The 15,861-nt window shown below is 35.5% G+C and overlaps 3 protein-coding genes across 4 annotated transcripts; 1 reads left to right on the top strand and 2 right to left on the bottom strand.

Annotated features, from left to right (window-relative positions):
• LOC120138706 (protein LURP-one-related 10-like) lies at positions 1-984 on the bottom strand. 2 transcript variants are annotated; one of them, XM_039154121.1, is made up of 3 exons: positions 683-984; positions 334-558; positions 1-248 (listed from the first exon to the last, which is right to left on the bottom strand). In XM_039154121.1, the coding sequence occupies exons 1-3, from the start codon at positions 947-949 to the stop codon at positions 81-83; spliced, it is 660 nt and encodes a 219-aa protein (XP_039010052.1). In that variant the 5' UTR covers positions 950-984; the 3' UTR covers positions 1-80. The 2 variants fall into 2 exon arrangements, with proteins under 2 accessions (XP_039010052.1, XP_039010051.1); XM_039154120.1 differs by having other exon boundaries at positions 11-248; positions 334-561.
• A 3,677-nt stretch (positions 985-4,661) lies between these two features.
• On the top strand, positions 4,662-8,935 carry LOC120138732 (pre-mRNA-splicing factor CWC22 homolog). The gene is made up of 7 exons (XM_039154148.1): positions 4,662-6,252; positions 6,355-6,544; positions 7,075-7,178; positions 7,292-7,394; positions 7,492-7,793; positions 7,966-8,271; positions 8,390-8,935. The coding sequence occupies exons 1-7, from the start codon at positions 4,978-4,980 to the stop codon at positions 8,747-8,749; spliced, it is 2,640 nt and encodes an 879-aa protein (XP_039010079.1). The 5' UTR covers positions 4,662-4,977; the 3' UTR covers positions 8,750-8,935.
• Positions 8,936-10,538: 1,603 nt separating this feature from the next.
• On the bottom strand, positions 10,539-14,269 carry LOC120138733 (stromal 70 kDa heat shock-related protein, chloroplastic-like). The gene is made up of 8 exons (XM_039154149.1): positions 13,530-14,269; positions 12,913-13,165; positions 12,702-12,781; positions 12,473-12,615; positions 12,278-12,376; positions 11,960-12,149; positions 11,418-11,816; positions 10,539-11,077 (listed from the first exon to the last, which is right to left on the bottom strand). The coding sequence occupies exons 1-8, from the start codon at positions 14,076-14,078 to the stop codon at positions 10,682-10,684; spliced, it is 2,109 nt and encodes a 702-aa protein (XP_039010080.1). The 5' UTR covers positions 14,079-14,269; the 3' UTR covers positions 10,539-10,681.
• Positions 14,270-15,861: the final 1,592 nt, after the last annotated feature.

The following is a 15,861-nucleotide window of genomic DNA, read 5'->3' as shown; positions in this document are numbered from 1 at the left end:
CTTTTGTGAAAGACCTCCGACAGTCAGAAAATAATAATAATAAGTATATGCAAAATAAGGTAAAACAACAGATTCGACTTCTAATTGAAACCCCCGACTCCTCCTCCACTTGAACTGCCCTCCTTATTAATCCCATCAAGAATCACAATGAGGGCCACAATGAATGCATAATCTATGTTGGGATACACTGTCACCATGAACTTATCCTTCCCTATCAATATGCTTTCAACTGTGTGTTTCTTATGCATCTGCAACATTCATTCAACACTCCTCAATTAGATCTATTTTTTCTATAAAAAAAGAGTTCTTGTGTGTGTCTGTGTATAAGCTTACCTGGGCTACAACGGTGGAAGACTCTCCTGCATAAACAACACAAGATCTTTCCAACCAACTCCCTTTAACCTTAAAATCACAAACTTCCTCCTTTGTATTGTTTGCCAAGAACACATCTAGCTTCGTCTTTAATTGAAACATCGAAGATCGCTTCGCGGAAAACAGAAGATCACTCGCATCCGTGCTATCTCCCTTGAACACCTGCCACCTATCGTGTGCACTCATCATCTGCATCGGCATGAAAGCAAACAATATAAGCAAACTACTTGAACTTCAACAATCAACATTTACTTCATATAAAAGCATATGCATCCATGGAATCTAGGACTAAACCGGCGACCGCAACAACCTTTTGTTTGAGTGTCACGATGGGATTCCCGGCACCGTCGAGCAATACTCGACGGCCATGCATGGATAGAAAGGTTCCTTTGACTTTGAAAACGATGCTGCCATTGATGTCGGTAACGACAAAGTTTCCGTCAGTAATGGTCAACACTTTCCGGATGATTGCGAGATCGACAGGGTAAGGAGTGCAAAAATGAGGGCCGATGATCGAAACAGGGTTGGCTAATGGTTGGTTTGAAGTGAAACTTGGATTGGGAGTGGGATACGCCATTGGGGAATTGTATAGCTGTTGAATTTCGTTTTGCTTATGGTGTTGATTTTCAATGGACGAGGCAGCTTATATAATGCTAAGTGCTAAGGATTCTCATACGCGTAGAAGGTGACTTTGTCCTTGTCTATGAAGTAACACGTACAAGCTAAATGTCAAAAGCTTATCTTTTGTTTCAGCGTGGAAAAATCAGCCAGCCATATCCATCCTACTCGGTTTATATCATCTACTCAGAAATTCCCTCAACTGCTTGAAAACCATTTGAACCTGTAAAAACAGATTAAAAAAATACAAGTTACCATTGAACCTATTTTATACTCTTTTATGGAAAATTATTATAGGTGACTGAGATTGGAATATTTAATTCATTGAATTTTTATTAAGGTGTGTACCATTTAAAGTTCGGGATGGGCGTCGGTCATATAAGATCAAATTTTTGGTCGACCCAAATTCCGTTTAGAAATCTAAAACTTCCGCGTGAACATCTGGTGTTGGTGATTTTTCACTCGACTTATATTCGGTCTAAATTTTGAGCTAGACTTCATTCTGACCTAATTTGAAACAAATAAATATATAAAGAGGGGTACTACAATAATTATCTTTATATGTATAGGCGAGAGTTATACTATTATCTCGAATCAGGTTGAAAACCGTCAGTTTGGATTTTGCTATCATTTTTTAAAGCACATATTTTTTTTTAAAGATTTTTTATAAAATAAGAAAAGAAAGTTAAATCTCACAACCTAACAAGTTCAGAACTCTCCAACCCCTTTATATAGTCATAAGCATCTTGAGAACAGTGGAGGGAGAATCACATTATCTAGTGCAACCAACAACACAACTTTCAGCCAATGTCACCATTTGATTTGCAACCGTGTCTCTTCTCGGTAAGTACGTTGTACTGGACGTTCTACGGTCTCTTCATTGTCACAAAGCCCCAGGTGACTTTGTGTCAATACTGTACTTGTAAAAACTCGTACTACACAACAAGATTCTCAAGCTCTAGCATAAGACCTTGATCACTTACATTCTAAACTTTACACAATCTGTCGGGTGCGTCCAACAACTCTGCTTCAAAAATTAAACAACCGATCATGCGTCCGTATCCAAGTTATGGTTCTTGTCCCCTTCAACATTCAACTTGATCCACCTTGACTCCAACCTCGACCAAAAAACCATTCTCTCCATACAACTAGTTGATGGCATATAAAATACCTTCTTATGGGACGTAGTCAACCTAGGGGTATATAGTATTGACATCTTACTATGACCAACCATTGAGTCCTAGGATCGACTAACCTAAACTCTAAATCATTAAATATTACACCCTAAACTTGATTCGTTATAATACATAGTGTGTCAAATTGGGTCACCGAAGTGACCTACAAAAATTTTCCTTTATTGTGAATATAAAAGCATTGATTAATTGAAAATATTGAAATTCATAATGACAATAAAATATTTTTAAAAGAACCGAACTCTATTATACAAAGTATAAATCAAATAAGTTCAAAATAGAAATAGAGTTACATACCAAATATAAGTAAGAGTCCTATGAATATACATTCTCACTAAAATAATCGGACATTGTGCTCTAACATAGATGCTGAAAATCTTATAGTGACGGTACTCCACGAACTACTTTAGTCTACTAACTTGCAAATGAAATCATCTGGATGTTAAGTTATGCTACTAATCTAATATACATCATGGATGTCACAAACATAAATATGGTAGAAGTATAAGCAATAAGTAGTAAGTATAGACATGCATCATTTATCTAAGATATATCACGCTTATAATCAATAATGTAATGATAGTTTCATGATCAACCTAATCCTTGCTATTACGACCTAGTCATGAAATTAAATCAACAACCATAAATTATCTGGTTTCACCTAGCATCAGATAATAATCAATAATGTTAAATATTCAATCAAAACATCATGAAAACAAAAAAAAAAATCACTCAGTTTTATTAAACAATCAAGTGATATGATATGATGATATTTGATGTTACAAAAACAATCGATTATGAGATTATTCATTCATAGATATCTAAATGGTTTCTAGCCTCTAGGACCAAATAAAGAAATATTGTCATATAGGGTCACATACCAATAATTATGACATAGGGACACATAAGTAAAAGGGTGGTACGCGGCCTTACTTAAAAAAATGATTGTCCCTTGTTCTCATATGTAATGGGGTAAGGGGAGGTAAGATAGTAGGTTGCCCCCAACACTAGGTTGAGAACAACTTCTGTAGGAGACCTCTAAATTATGAAATGCCCTCCATAAGACTCGATCTCACGACCTCAAGATTAAGAATCTTGTGCTGTACCAACTGAGCTGGATGGTCACTTAGCATTGAATATTATTCCATCGTATAGACTTAAGTATGGTTGCCCGGTCTCATTAAGCATTAGGATATTCATTCACAAATATTTGAGTAGTTTCTCATCACTGAGATTGAATAGACAAATATTGTCATATACGGTCAAATCCCAATAATTTCCCTTAAGGCCGAATATAGATACTTAGTGTAATCTATAAGATTCATCAATTATTATGAGTTGTTTATTCGGGTGAAAAGTCAAATACCAATAACTTTCCAAGAAATTTAAATACAATATTTAAATAACAATGATTTAAAAAAACTATAATATCACATCAATAAGAAGAATACATTCGAACATCAATAAAAATAATCGGAAACAATAGTTAATTTGTCATAACGTATTAAATAAATTAAATTGTACAAATATAACTTTTAATATGACACTAAAAATAATATTTAATATTTTTGCATCTATTTTATATTTAATTCAACGAAACTAATAAAAATTATTTCAATTAAAATTAAAAATTAAATTAAATTTTAATTAAAATTAAAAGATCAAATAATTTTTTTTTATTAATTTAACATGCATCGTGGCTTCTTCGCCGGCAAGTAATGGTGATGTACCCATTTTACAACAAAATTTAGAATTTAATAGTCATTGAATAACTTTTAAAAGTTTAATATCTAAAAATGATTATTTTAATAATATTTGATTACCATTTAAAAATTTAACCTTATAAAATTAATGATAAATATCATTATTCATTCTAGAATTTTCTAATATTATTATTAACCAAATATTACATTTATTTATTTTTATTTAAACTTAAAAAAAGTCCTCCATTCTCTCGGCTGCCATTTTGCTATTTTTAATTTCACAAAATTGAGGGGCGGTTAACTTTGGTACTACCTGTAAATTAGAGATGCATAGAAGTCGGATTTTAATTCGATCCGGATCGGATAAAAATTAATCCAGTTTTTTCTTCCAACCCAAAAATCGGATTTTAAAAAATCCGGTTCGGATCCTAATCGGTTTGGAGGGTCAGATGGTGTAACCGGTTTTGGTTTGTAAAAAACCGATTTTTAAAAAAAAATTGGATTTTTTTCGGATAAAAAACCAATTTTTTATCCGGTAAAAAAACCGGTCGTTCAATTTTTTCAAAAACCGGTTATACTATCCGGTTTTTAAATATCCAATCCGGTTTAAAAAAAATCGATTTTTCCAAAATCCGATTTCGGACATTTTTTACCCAAAATCAAATATTCGAATTTTTTGCCTAATTGTTAAAAAGGCCCAATAGTATCTCAAAATTAGGGTTTATGTTTAAAAAGAAATTTCTTTGCATTGGGCATAAAAAATCTGCATCCTTATCGGATATTTTTTTGCTCCGCCGTCTTCTTCTTCCTCTTCGATGAAGGAACTGATTCGAAGTTACTCTATTTACGACAATAACAACTTTTGACCTCTATCTCTGCTGCTCTGATTTGAGTTTGAGCTCTTGCGAGTTGCAACACCGAGTCAGGTCAGCCTCAGCTTGCTCTTACGTTCCGTCTTTGTTCATGTTTCTCTGGTCAAGGCGTTTCGAGTTTTTTGTAGATCCGATTTATTTTGGTTTTCGAGAATAGTTTGCTGACGGAAGGGGTTCTGTAAGATGCGTTTTTTATAATTGGTTTGTAACTTTTAAAGTATGGGTAGAGGATATAGTGAATCGAGTGACAATGAATCGAGAGATGTGGGTAGGGAACATCGAAGTCGTGGCCTTAGGTATTCTAGGTCAGATAGAGAAAGGGGAAGACGAGAAAGTGAGAGAGAAAAAGGAAGAAATCACGATGATGAGGATAATCGGCAAAGAGAAAACTCCGGATCTTTTGATGTAGACAGGCGTGCTAATAGAGATGGGAGGCGAGAAAGTCAGAGAATTCATGATGATGATAATTCTAAGGATGGACCAAGAGAAGGCCGTTCTAGATCTGGTGAAGAAGATGGTAAGCATGTAAATAGAGATAGGAGGCGGGAAAGTGAAAGAATTCATGTTGGTGGTACGGATAGGAGGAGAGAAGAGCGTTCTAGATCTTCTGATGAAGAAGATGACAAGCGTTCCTACGGGGATAAAAGGCGTGAAAGAGAAAGAATTCATGATGGTGATGATAAAGTGCGGGAAAGAGAAAGAATTTACAATGGTGATGATGATTCCAAGACCAGGAAGAGAGATACACCTGAGGAAAGTTCCGAATCTTCTGATAAATCGGAGGAGAGGCAAGCCAAGAGGGACAGGAGGGGAAGAAGGGATAGAAGTAATAGACATGACACTAGAAATAGGGATAGGCATAATGAGAGGCGGCGGGAATCTGAAGAAGATAGATATATAAATAGGGACCGACGTCATCATTCGCATCATTATTCTGATGACGATCACAGAAAAGGGTCCCATAGAAATACAGAACGTGAGAATAGAAGTGATAGGAGAGACAGCGATAATCAGTTAAGCCGTAGAGACAGAGATGATAATAAGGAGAAAGAAGAAGGGGAAATCAAGCTGAAACAATCAGCATTGCAACAAACCAACTTGAATGGTGACACGGCAAATTTAGGTAGGAGTGGAGGAGTTTACATTCCTCCATTTAAATTAGCAAGGATGATGAAAGAGACACAAGATAAGAGCAGTGTCGAGTATCAGCGGTTAACATGGGATGCCCTTAGAAAAAGTATCAATGGGCTTGTTAACAAGGTCAATGCTACTAATATAAAGAATATTATTCCAGAACTCTTTGCTGAGAATCTTATTCGAGGAAGGGGTCTCTTTTGTCGTTCTTGCATGAAATCTCAGATGGCATCTCCGGGTTTCACAGATGTTTTTGCTGCATTGGTGGCCGTTGTTAATACCAAGTTTCCTGAGGTGGGGGAGCTATTGTTGAGAAGGATTGTTTTGCAGCTTAAGAGAGCATATAAGCGGAATGACAAGGTGATTAACTGCCCCTTTATTCAATACTTCTCATGATTTATTTATCTCGACTAAAGGGAACCTTTTTTGGATGTCTTACTGACTGTTTCTTTTATCGGACAGCCTCAATTATTGGCAGCTGTTAAATTTGTAGCACATCTTGTGAACCAGCAAGTGGCTCATGAAATTGTTGCTTTGGAACTACTCACTGTTTTGCTGGAAAATCCTACCGATGACAGTGTTGAGGTGGCTGTTGGTTTTGTTACAGAGTGTGGTTCATTACTTCAAGATCTTTCACCAAAAGGCCTCCATGGTGAGTGTTATTGTTTGAATCATGTATATTTCAATGCAGTAATTCTACTTATATGTATTGTAATTCATGGTGATTTAGATTCCATAGTATTGTGGTTTTGGAATGCTGAGATGCATTGTCTTGCATTTTGTTAATCATACATGTCATGCACGGCAAGTTATTTTTCCATGGGGATGCCTGTTTTTCATGCTTCAGCTTCTAGAATATACTAAGAACTTCATTTAGCTGATAATGCTGGTTCTAAAAATTTTCCGTTTTCCTGAGTAATATATGCTTGTGACTGTGTGTTTGAGTTTTTTAATTTCATTGGTATACTTGCTTTGTATTGCTTGTTGCAGGAAACTGTTTACAAATTAATTATGAGTTTAATGTTAATGTAATTTTATCTGATACAAAGTTGAGGAAAAAGCTTTGCTTATTTCTTCCTCTCTCTCCCTCCCTCCCTCCTTCCTTCGGTGATTCTAGTCTGGTGGTACCTTCTTAGATATCTTTGTGCCCTTGTCAATTGATGTTGCCTGTTGTGTTTACAGGTATCTTTGAGCGATTTCGGGGGATTCTTCACGAGGGAGAGATAGATAAACGTGTTCAATTTTTAATAGAGGGCTTATTTGCTATAAGGAAAGCAAAGTTTCAGGTATGTTCTTCCCTAAATAATTCTTTGAAAATCCTGTAAATTTTCAATGTCACATACCTTTTTATTGATCAAAAGGAACTGTTTATCATTGTTTTCCATATATTCATTTTTAGGGTTACCCTGCAGTTCGTCCAGAACTAGACCTTGTTGAGCAGGAGGACCAATTAACTCATGAAATATCTCTCCAAGATGAGATAGATCCCGAGATCACCCTTGGTATGTCTCAAGTTTCCTTCTAGTGATCAAATGTACCTGTTTGATTAATTCTGTCTGGTATGTGATTGTGAATAACTGCAATTGTCCTTTCTTGCAGACATTTTTAAACCAGATCCTCAGTTCTTGGAGAATGAAAAGCGCTATGAAGAGGTGAAGAAAACCATCCTTGGTGAAGAATCTGAGGGTGAAGAAGGCTCAGATGCAGGTTCAGGTGACGAGGAGGATGAGGATGATGATGAATCAGATGAGGAAGATGAAGAGAAGATGAAAATACAAGATGAGACAGAGACAAATCTTATAAATCTTAGGAGGACAATCTACTTGACAATCATGTCCAGTGTAGATTTCGAGGAGGCTGGTCACAAGCTGCTGAAAATTAAGCTTGAGCCCGGGCAAGAGGTAGGTGGGAGAAATGATAGGCCAATCAGAACCGTTTCTCTTTCCCTAAGACATGCATTATTTCCCTCTGGCTTTGCAATTTTATGTGTTTTCCTTCTATCCCTCTCAACTCTGAATAAAATTCTTATTTATAACATTCTAAGAAATTTGTTTCTTGATTTTGTTTTTTCAGATGGAGTTATGCATTATGCTCCTGGAATGCTGTAGTCAGGAGAGAACATACCTTCGATATTATGGTCTTCTGGGGCAGCGGTTTTGCATGATCAACAAAGTCCATCAGGAAAATTTTGATAAATGCTTTGTTCAGCAGTATTCTATGATCCATCGCCTTGAAACAAACAAACTACGCAATGTGGCAAAGTTTTTTGCACATTTACTCGGCACAGATGCTCTGCCGTGGCATGTTATATCCTACATACGCTTAACTGAGGAGGACACAACCTCTTCTTCCCGAATATTTATAAAGATCCTCTTCCAGGTAAGTTAAAAGAGTGCGTTTATGTTGATTTTCAGGTCAATTAGGCGTTTAGTTATTTTACTGTTATTGGTAAAAACTTGTGTTTATGTTGCCATTTTGGTACTTGGTAATGCTGTAGGAATTGTCGGAGCATCTCGGAATCCGCAGACTGAATGAACGGCTATCGGATCCAACGATGATGGACTCCTTTGAATCTATTTTCCCAAGGGATAATCCCAAGAACACTAGATTTTCAATCAACTTCTTCACTTCAATTGGTCTCGGTGGTATAACTGAGAATTTGCGTGAATATTTGAAGAACATGCCCCGGCTTATTATGCAACAACAGGAACCAGCATCTGGATCAGAATCGGGTGATGAATCTGAAAGGCCTAGTTCATCAGATTCAGGAAGTGCTAGTTCAGAATCGGAGTCAGAGACAGAATCATCAAGTTCCGACGAGAGTGAAAAGCGCCGGAGGAAGAGGAGAAGAAAATGAGGTAAGATTGAGGTGTTGAGTGTGAAGCTTATGTAGAATATATGTCCCGAGTTCTGATACATATATATTATGCATGTCTCTTGTTTTCTTATTTCGTCAGCGGCACATTGGATTGATATGATAACAATGCTAAGTGTAATTTTGTACGCTTTAAAGTGGGGAAAATTACTGATCACCATCTTGCAACCTGGGGTTCTAGAATTATTATTTTATTCCATTGTTCTAGCAGTACATCTATACCTAATATTTTCAATTGAAAATTGACTTCCTTCTTTGATTGTCAACCAAGCAATGTTAATTTTGTTTTGTAGATTAATTTAATCATTTGCTATGTTTATCATGTAAGTCGGGGGGGAATGAAAAAAAAGTATTTGTTCCTATTATTTTTAATGTGCTTAAAGTATATGTGTATATTTTTGTACAAGAGTAATAATTTGCTATATATATATATATATATTTTGAAGTATTTTCTTTTGTTTACTTCTGTTTGTGTAATTAAAAACTGAATATAGTTTCTCTATTATGTTTCGTAAATATAAATTATTAATAATTTTTTTAATTTAGTTGATGTTATAGATTAAATCAAATTTTAATTCAATTGTGAAATAACAAAATTTATCTTGAATGATAAAAGATGTTTTGTTTTTCTATAATTTTTTTACACTTTTTAAATAAAATAATAAAAAGTTATTATTTAAGAATTTAAACATGTGTTTAATAGGATTTATATGTAAATTATTTATCACTTCTATTATCATTATTGAATGAATCTTAATCTTTTTATATTAAATATTTTCTTTTACTTATAAGTGATAATTGAATATATATGTAAATATTTGGGTTTTTTATTAAAAAAACATGATTATAGGAATAGGTGAGAATTCTTTTTGGGTAAATTATATCATCGACTATCTACTAATCATTATTTTTGAAGTTGTCAATTGAATTATCCAATTATTTAAATATATTCAATCAAACTACTCGTTAATATTTAATGAAAGTTATGAATGATATTCAATAAATTAGGTATAATTGCATATTTAATTATGATTATTTACACACTTCATCAAGTTGTCATAATTTTAAATTAATTTAATATATTCAACCCAAGTCTACAAGCAATGGTTGCGTGTGCTTCTACCATTTCGCCGGCATCCATATTCTAGCATGGGCTTACAACGTATATTTAGGTTATATTTGAAGTAATTATAGAAAAAATAAAATAATAATAAAAATACTCAAACCTATGTCCATTAGGGAATATAAAATCACCTAAACCATTTAAAAAATATGATTATTGAATTATAATTGAATATATTTTATATATATTTAAAAGCGTAATTATTATAAGATTTAAAATAAAAATAAATTAGACGTTAAGTTTCTTAAATGATATCTAAAATTTTAAATTTTAACGTAATTTAAAAAATACAAACTAAGAAGATCATCTTATAATAAGGTTAAACAATATTCAATCCAAATTATTAGACTAGCAAATTAAATAATGATGATTATAAAAAAATATTGACTTAACAAATTAATCGACTATTGTTCATGTCAAAACAGATGTTTTAAAATGTAAAGATTTAAGTAAATCTACAAGTACATTATACAAAAACTAATATTAATAAAATTTGACTTGACAAATTCAATAACTATTGTTTGTGACAAAACAGATTTTAAAATCCAAACATGACCAAATTAGAGTATAATGTGCAAGTGCAGAGACTATTAAAACTTACCTTTTTATTCAGATTAAATGCAATAGGAATCCACCAAAGACCAGGCATTCAATACAAAGAGCCAATTCAAGAAAGCATCTCACTAACCAATTTGGACATTCAACTGTTTTCTTTCACTACCCTGGAACAAAAAGGATAGGAAAACTCGATCTCCACCTCCACAACAAGCTCTAAAAAACCCCTACCTTTTTCATTTGCTGTCAGTGAAATCAGCATCAATGACATCCCCATCAGCCCCCTTTTTCGTTGAATCCGAAGGTCCGGTTTCAGCACCTGGTGCAGTCCCAGCACCACCGGCTCCGGGTTGGTTGTAGAGTGACTGGCCGAGCTGCATGACTTCCTGGTTGAGTGCAGCCATGGCATCCTTTATAGCTTGTGTTGATTCCCCTGAAATCACATCCTTGAGCTCTTGCAATTTTGCCTCTATTTTCTCTTTGACTGGACCAGGAACCTTGTCTCCAAGCTCTTTCAACTGCTTCTCAGTTTGGTACACGACCGAATCGGCTTGGTTCTTTGTGTCTATAGCGTCTCTTCTCTCCTTATCCTCCTTTGCAAACTTCTCAGCTTCCTTTACCATTCTATCAACCTGCATATCACAGCAGAATAATGAACCTATGTTACCAAGGTGTGGCATTGTCGAATTGCTCAGTTTTTCTTTTTTTAACTCCTATATATATGATGCATGCCCCCATACCCATGTCCAAATATGCGTCAAAATACAGGTCTCAAACACATACTTTAGTCAAAATCAAGACTCGAAGCAACATTGTAATGAAATGATTCATCGAAGATGACATTTCCAACATCGGAATAAAATGCAAATGTATGAACTATGGTGCCTGATAAAAGCAAATAGTTTTTGGAATGGCTTAAGACTCGAGAGTAATCCATCTGAGCACAATTACATCCCAAAATTAAATGCATACCTCATCATTGGGTAAGGTACTGGCGCCGGTAATAGTAATATCTTGCTTCTTCCCAGACCCCTTATCGACTGCAGTGACAGAGAGGATACCATTGGCATCAATGTCAAATTTGACTTCAATCTGAGGAATCCCACGCGGTGCTGGCGGGATACCATCGAGACGGAAGCTGCCAAGAGATTTGTTATCCTTAACAAACTCTCTTTCACCTTGGAGTACATTAATATCGACACTTGTTTGACCATCTGCGGCTGTTGAGAATGTTTCTGATTTGGAGGTCGGCAGCGTAGTGTTCCTTGGGATGATTTTGGTCATAACACCGCCAAGAGTTTCTAGACCAAGTGATAAAGGTGTCACGTCCAAAAGCACGATATCACTGACATCTCCGGCTAAAACACCAGCCTACTCAAATTGTGTGACACAAGGAAAACTTTAAAAATAGAATAATAGACAGGTTGCAGTAAAATCTATAACCAACCAATCACATTCAACTACAAAGAAAAAGACTAGAGATATTGCTATAACTTTAACAAGGCTAAACCAACCTGAACCGCAGCCCCCAAAGCAACAACTTCATCGGGATTTACTGTCACATTAGGTTCTTTGCCAGTCATCTTCTTCACAAGTTCCTGAACTGCAGGAATACGTGTTGATCCACCGACAAGAATAACCTCATCTATGTCATTAAAGGAAAGTTTAGCATCCCTCAAGGAATTCTCCACAGGTTTTTTGAGCCTACAGAATATATAGATAGAACATAGAAACTCAAAATCTCCAGTGAATAAGCCCAGACATTTAGGAAAAATATGAAAAGATTTTTCTGTCTCTCTCTTGAAATAAACTTATTGAAATAATAAAAACACCTGTCAAGTAGGTCTGAGCACAATTCCTCAAACTTGACCCTGGTAAGGGTGGTCTCAATGTGTTTAGGCCCATCTGCAGTAGCAGTAATGAAAGGTAAACTGGAACCAAAAACGAGAAAGCCATGTTATCAAACACTACAGGGGAAATGCACAAAGGAAAGCATGTAGACAAAGATAATAAGAGAAGAGAAATGCCTTAAGTTAGTCTGAGTCAAAGATGATAACTCCATTTTAGCTTTCTCAGCTGTTTCAGTTAACCGCTGAAGAGCTTGTTTGTCTTTCAAAAGATCTATGCCTTCATCTCTCTTAAAGTTTTCTGCAAGCCAATCAACAATTCTCTGCACATGAAACACAGTACATATGGCATACTTCAGTATTAAGAATATACAACTAACACAGAGATAATGTTTGTCCGGAAACCTACTTTATCAAAGTCATCACCACCCAAATGTGTGTCTCCAGATGTAGAGAGCACCTCAAACACTCCATCACCGACCTCAAGCACTGTATATATTAACGAATAGACAACAAAACATTGCTGGAATTTTTAGCAATAAAAGATAAATAAAGTTGCACGTTGTAACATAAAACAAAATGATACTTGCAGATAATTAGCTTCTCAACCAGCCACAGACCTGAAACATCAAAAGTACCACCTCCAAGATCAAACACGAGGATGGTTTCATTGTTCTTCTTCTCAAACCCATATGCCAGAGAGGCAGCAGTAGGCTCGTTGATAATCCTGAGAACTTCTAACCCAGCAATTCGACCAGCATCCTTTGTTGCTGTCCTCTGGGAATCGTTGAAATAAGCAGGGACAGTAACAACCGCTTTTGCCACTTTCTCATTCAAAAACTTTGAGGCATCATCAACCAGCTTCCTCAAAACCTATATCCAAAAGTAGAAATAAGCCATAGAAAGACTGAAAAAACTGCTATGAACTAGACTTTGCTTTGATGCCACTGTTAAGCTCTGTCCTGAGTCCATTACGCAATTAATCGATATTGAAAACTATGGATTTCTATCTAGAACTTAAAGACTTCATTAGCACTGCATTCATAGCTAATAAAATGAAATAACTTCACATAAAAAGGACCACCTAAGTCACTACTACACATAAACACTATGGATTTTTATTCAAAACTTAAAAAGAACTTCAGCAGCAATGCATTTATAGCAAATAAATTAAAAGCTCCATAATTTTTGGTTTCAGAAACGCATAAAAAAAACAAAGCCGGTAAATATTATATACCTGAGCTGAAATTTCCTCGGCGGCGAATCGTTTACCGATGGCCGGACACTCGAGCTTAACATTCCCATTCTCATCTCGACTAACCTTGTAAGAAATCTGCTTGGATTCCTCATCCACTTCCGACATTTTCCTTCCTATAAATCTTTTAACAGAGAAAAATGTATTCTCAGGGTTCACAACGGCTTGCCGTTTCGCGATCTGCCCAACCAACCTATCCCCATTTTTGGTATACGCCACCACGGACGGCGTCGTTCTCTGTCCTTCCCCGTTCGTAATAATCGTCGGCTTCCCTCCTTCCATAGCCGCCACCGCCGAGTTCGTAGTCCCCAGATCGATTCCCACCACCTTTTCGTTCATCACTCTCAACGGCCCGAACCGCTTGCGGTTGTTGGTGTTACTACGCCGCCGTAAGAAGGCAACGTTCAAAGGTGAGGGTTTTCCCAGTCTGTGACCGAAGAAAACCGTTCTGGGTGATTGGTGGTTGGGTTTTCTCGATGAAGGGAAGCCAATAGCGCCAAGGGCGTTGATTTGAGTAGTTGAGGAAGCCATTTTTTATGTATATGAAATGAAAACACCAACAAATACAAGAACAATGGCTAAAGGAGCGTTTAGGATTCTAAAACTTTGGAAAAGAGAAAAACCCAAAGTTTAGGAAGGTAAAGAGAGAGTGAAGAAGGGAAGGTGAAATGCTTTAAGCTGAGTTGGGTTTTGGATTGGGAAGAAGAGGATAGACTTTTGTGGGATTTCAAAAAGGGTTTCTTTAGGTTAACCGCTTAAATATAATTATTTTTCACCTAAATTTGGCACTTGATCTAGTACGGTTAATATTTAATTTAATAAATTTAATTTTTTAAATAAATAATAACATCTATTGTTAGGGGTGAGCATGCGATCCGAACCTGACCAGATCAGGTCGGGTTTTTCTAAAAAAAATCGAGTTTGGGTCGGATCGTGACGGATTCGGGTTTAGGGTGAAAAAATCTGATTCAACCCGACCCAGAAAAAATATATAATTTTACCCTATATATTTAGAGATAATTACAATAATACACCTTTATATATAATTTTTTTAATTAAGTCACTGATTTTATTGAATAAAATATTTTTTATTATTTCAGGTCGGGTCGGATTTCTATGTCATATATTCTGGTCGGGTGTAACCTTATTTTGGTCTGGTGGAGGCTCTCTTGTTCTCGGATCGAGTCGGGTAGACCAAAAACCCTATCCAATCCGACCCATGCCCATCCCTATCTATCGCCATCAGATTAAAAAAAACCTTTTAATGTCACCTATTTATTATGGTATTAAAATAAAGGCCTAATTATAAAAAATACTCTTTTAACAACATTTATCATTTTATAAATTTTTATTTTAAAAAAACCTGAGTTTTTGAAAATCTAAAAAAACCCAAACACTATATTCCTTAATTCAAAATCCCTATTATCGTTGTCGGGCACCGCCGGCCGCCGGCACATTCTCCGAACAGCCACCCATCCGTTATTGTCCGTTCGCTGACCCTCTTGACCGGTCATCGATAATAAGACTGTCATTCACTAGCTGTCTCACAAACGGTTTTTCTAAAGTATGTTCCTTCATTCACGAGCTATTATGAGATCTGGGTGGAGATAGAAAGGCTCAACCTTGCGCAATATTCTGGCGATGGCCTCGTTCTACTAGTTTGTTAGCAAATGGAGTAATACGGCCAAGGGCAAGCCAAGGATACATTGCAATTTGATTGCCATAGTCGATGGGTGTTGTCGTGATACAAATTGCAGAAATGTAGAAGACAACATTGGTGCCAGAAGCAAGGGGTTTTGGTCGGTCGACACTCGTCAGTGTAGGGGTTCCAACTGGTCAGCAATGTTGTAATTTTATAAACTGAATCGAAAAAATCAAGTTATAAAATACAATTCGAATAATTCAAAATTTTTAATAATTAGTAGATTGAATTTTAAGTTTGAGTCGAATCTCTCATCTTTGTATAATATATGTATATCACCTATAAAAAAGGAAGAAATATATATATATAGTAATAAAAATCATTTAAATTATAATAAAATAATATCATAATATTATAAATATTTACAATTAGATTCAAACAAAAATTTTAAAATTTAACTTGACTCGACTTGAATTTTATAAACTTGACTCGAAAAAATTTCAAGTTAAATTCAAATTATAAAATAAAAATCGTCAATTAGTTTAATTACTCAGCTCAATCGAAAACTGAGCCCTATTATCTGTCATCCTTGACCATTGTTGCTATAGATCACGTTTTGCAGGGCTGTAACAAAGCTCGAAATAACAAGGCTTCTTCGAATGCCCAATAAAA

This window comes from Hibiscus syriacus, unplaced genomic scaffold, assembly GCF_006381635.1.
Source record: "Hibiscus syriacus cultivar Baekdansim isolate YM2019G1 unplaced genomic scaffold, ASM638163v2 tig00110705_pilon, whole genome shotgun sequence".
NCBI classification, from domain to species: Eukaryota; Viridiplantae; Streptophyta; class Magnoliopsida; order Malvales; family Malvaceae; genus Hibiscus; species Hibiscus syriacus.
Note: the sequence above shows the minus strand (reverse complement) of the source record. Positions and strands in the feature narration are given on the sequence as shown.

Bases quoted from the DNA above. Each gene is read 5' to 3' on its own strand.
- LOC120138706 (XM_039154120.1), bottom strand. From the start codon at position 949: ATGGCGTATCCCACTCCCAATCCAAGTTTCACTTCAAACCAACCATTA. The intron at 562-682 runs GTTGTTGCGGTC...ATGCCGATGCAG, and splicing joins TCGTGACACTCAAACAAAAG to ATGATGAGTGCACACGATAG. The intron at 249-333 runs GTAAGCTTATAC...TGAATGTTGCAG, and splicing joins CTTCCACCGTTGTAGCCCAG to ATGCATAAGAAACACACAGT.
- LOC120138732 (XM_039154148.1), top strand. From the start codon at position 4,978: ATGGGTAGAGGATATAGTGAATCGAGTGACAATGAATCGAGAGATGTG. The intron at 6,253-6,354 runs GTGATTAACTGC...TTTATCGGACAG, and splicing joins CATATAAGCGGAATGACAAG to CCTCAATTATTGGCAGCTGT. The intron at 7,179-7,291 runs GTATGTTCTTCC...ATTCATTTTTAG, and splicing joins TAAGGAAAGCAAAGTTTCAG to GGTTACCCTGCAGTTCGTCC.
- LOC120138733 (XM_039154149.1), bottom strand. From the start codon at position 14,078: ATGGCTTCCTCAACTACTCAAATCAACGCCCTTGGCGCTATTGGCTTC. The intron at 12,377-12,472 runs GCATTTCTCTTC...TTTTGGTTCCAG, and splicing joins TTGACTCAGACTAACTTAAG to TTTACCTTTCATTACTGCTA. The intron at 12,150-12,277 runs GTGTTTTTATTA...TATATTCTGTAG, and splicing joins TGCTCAGACCTACTTGACAG to GCTCAAAAAACCTGTGGAGA.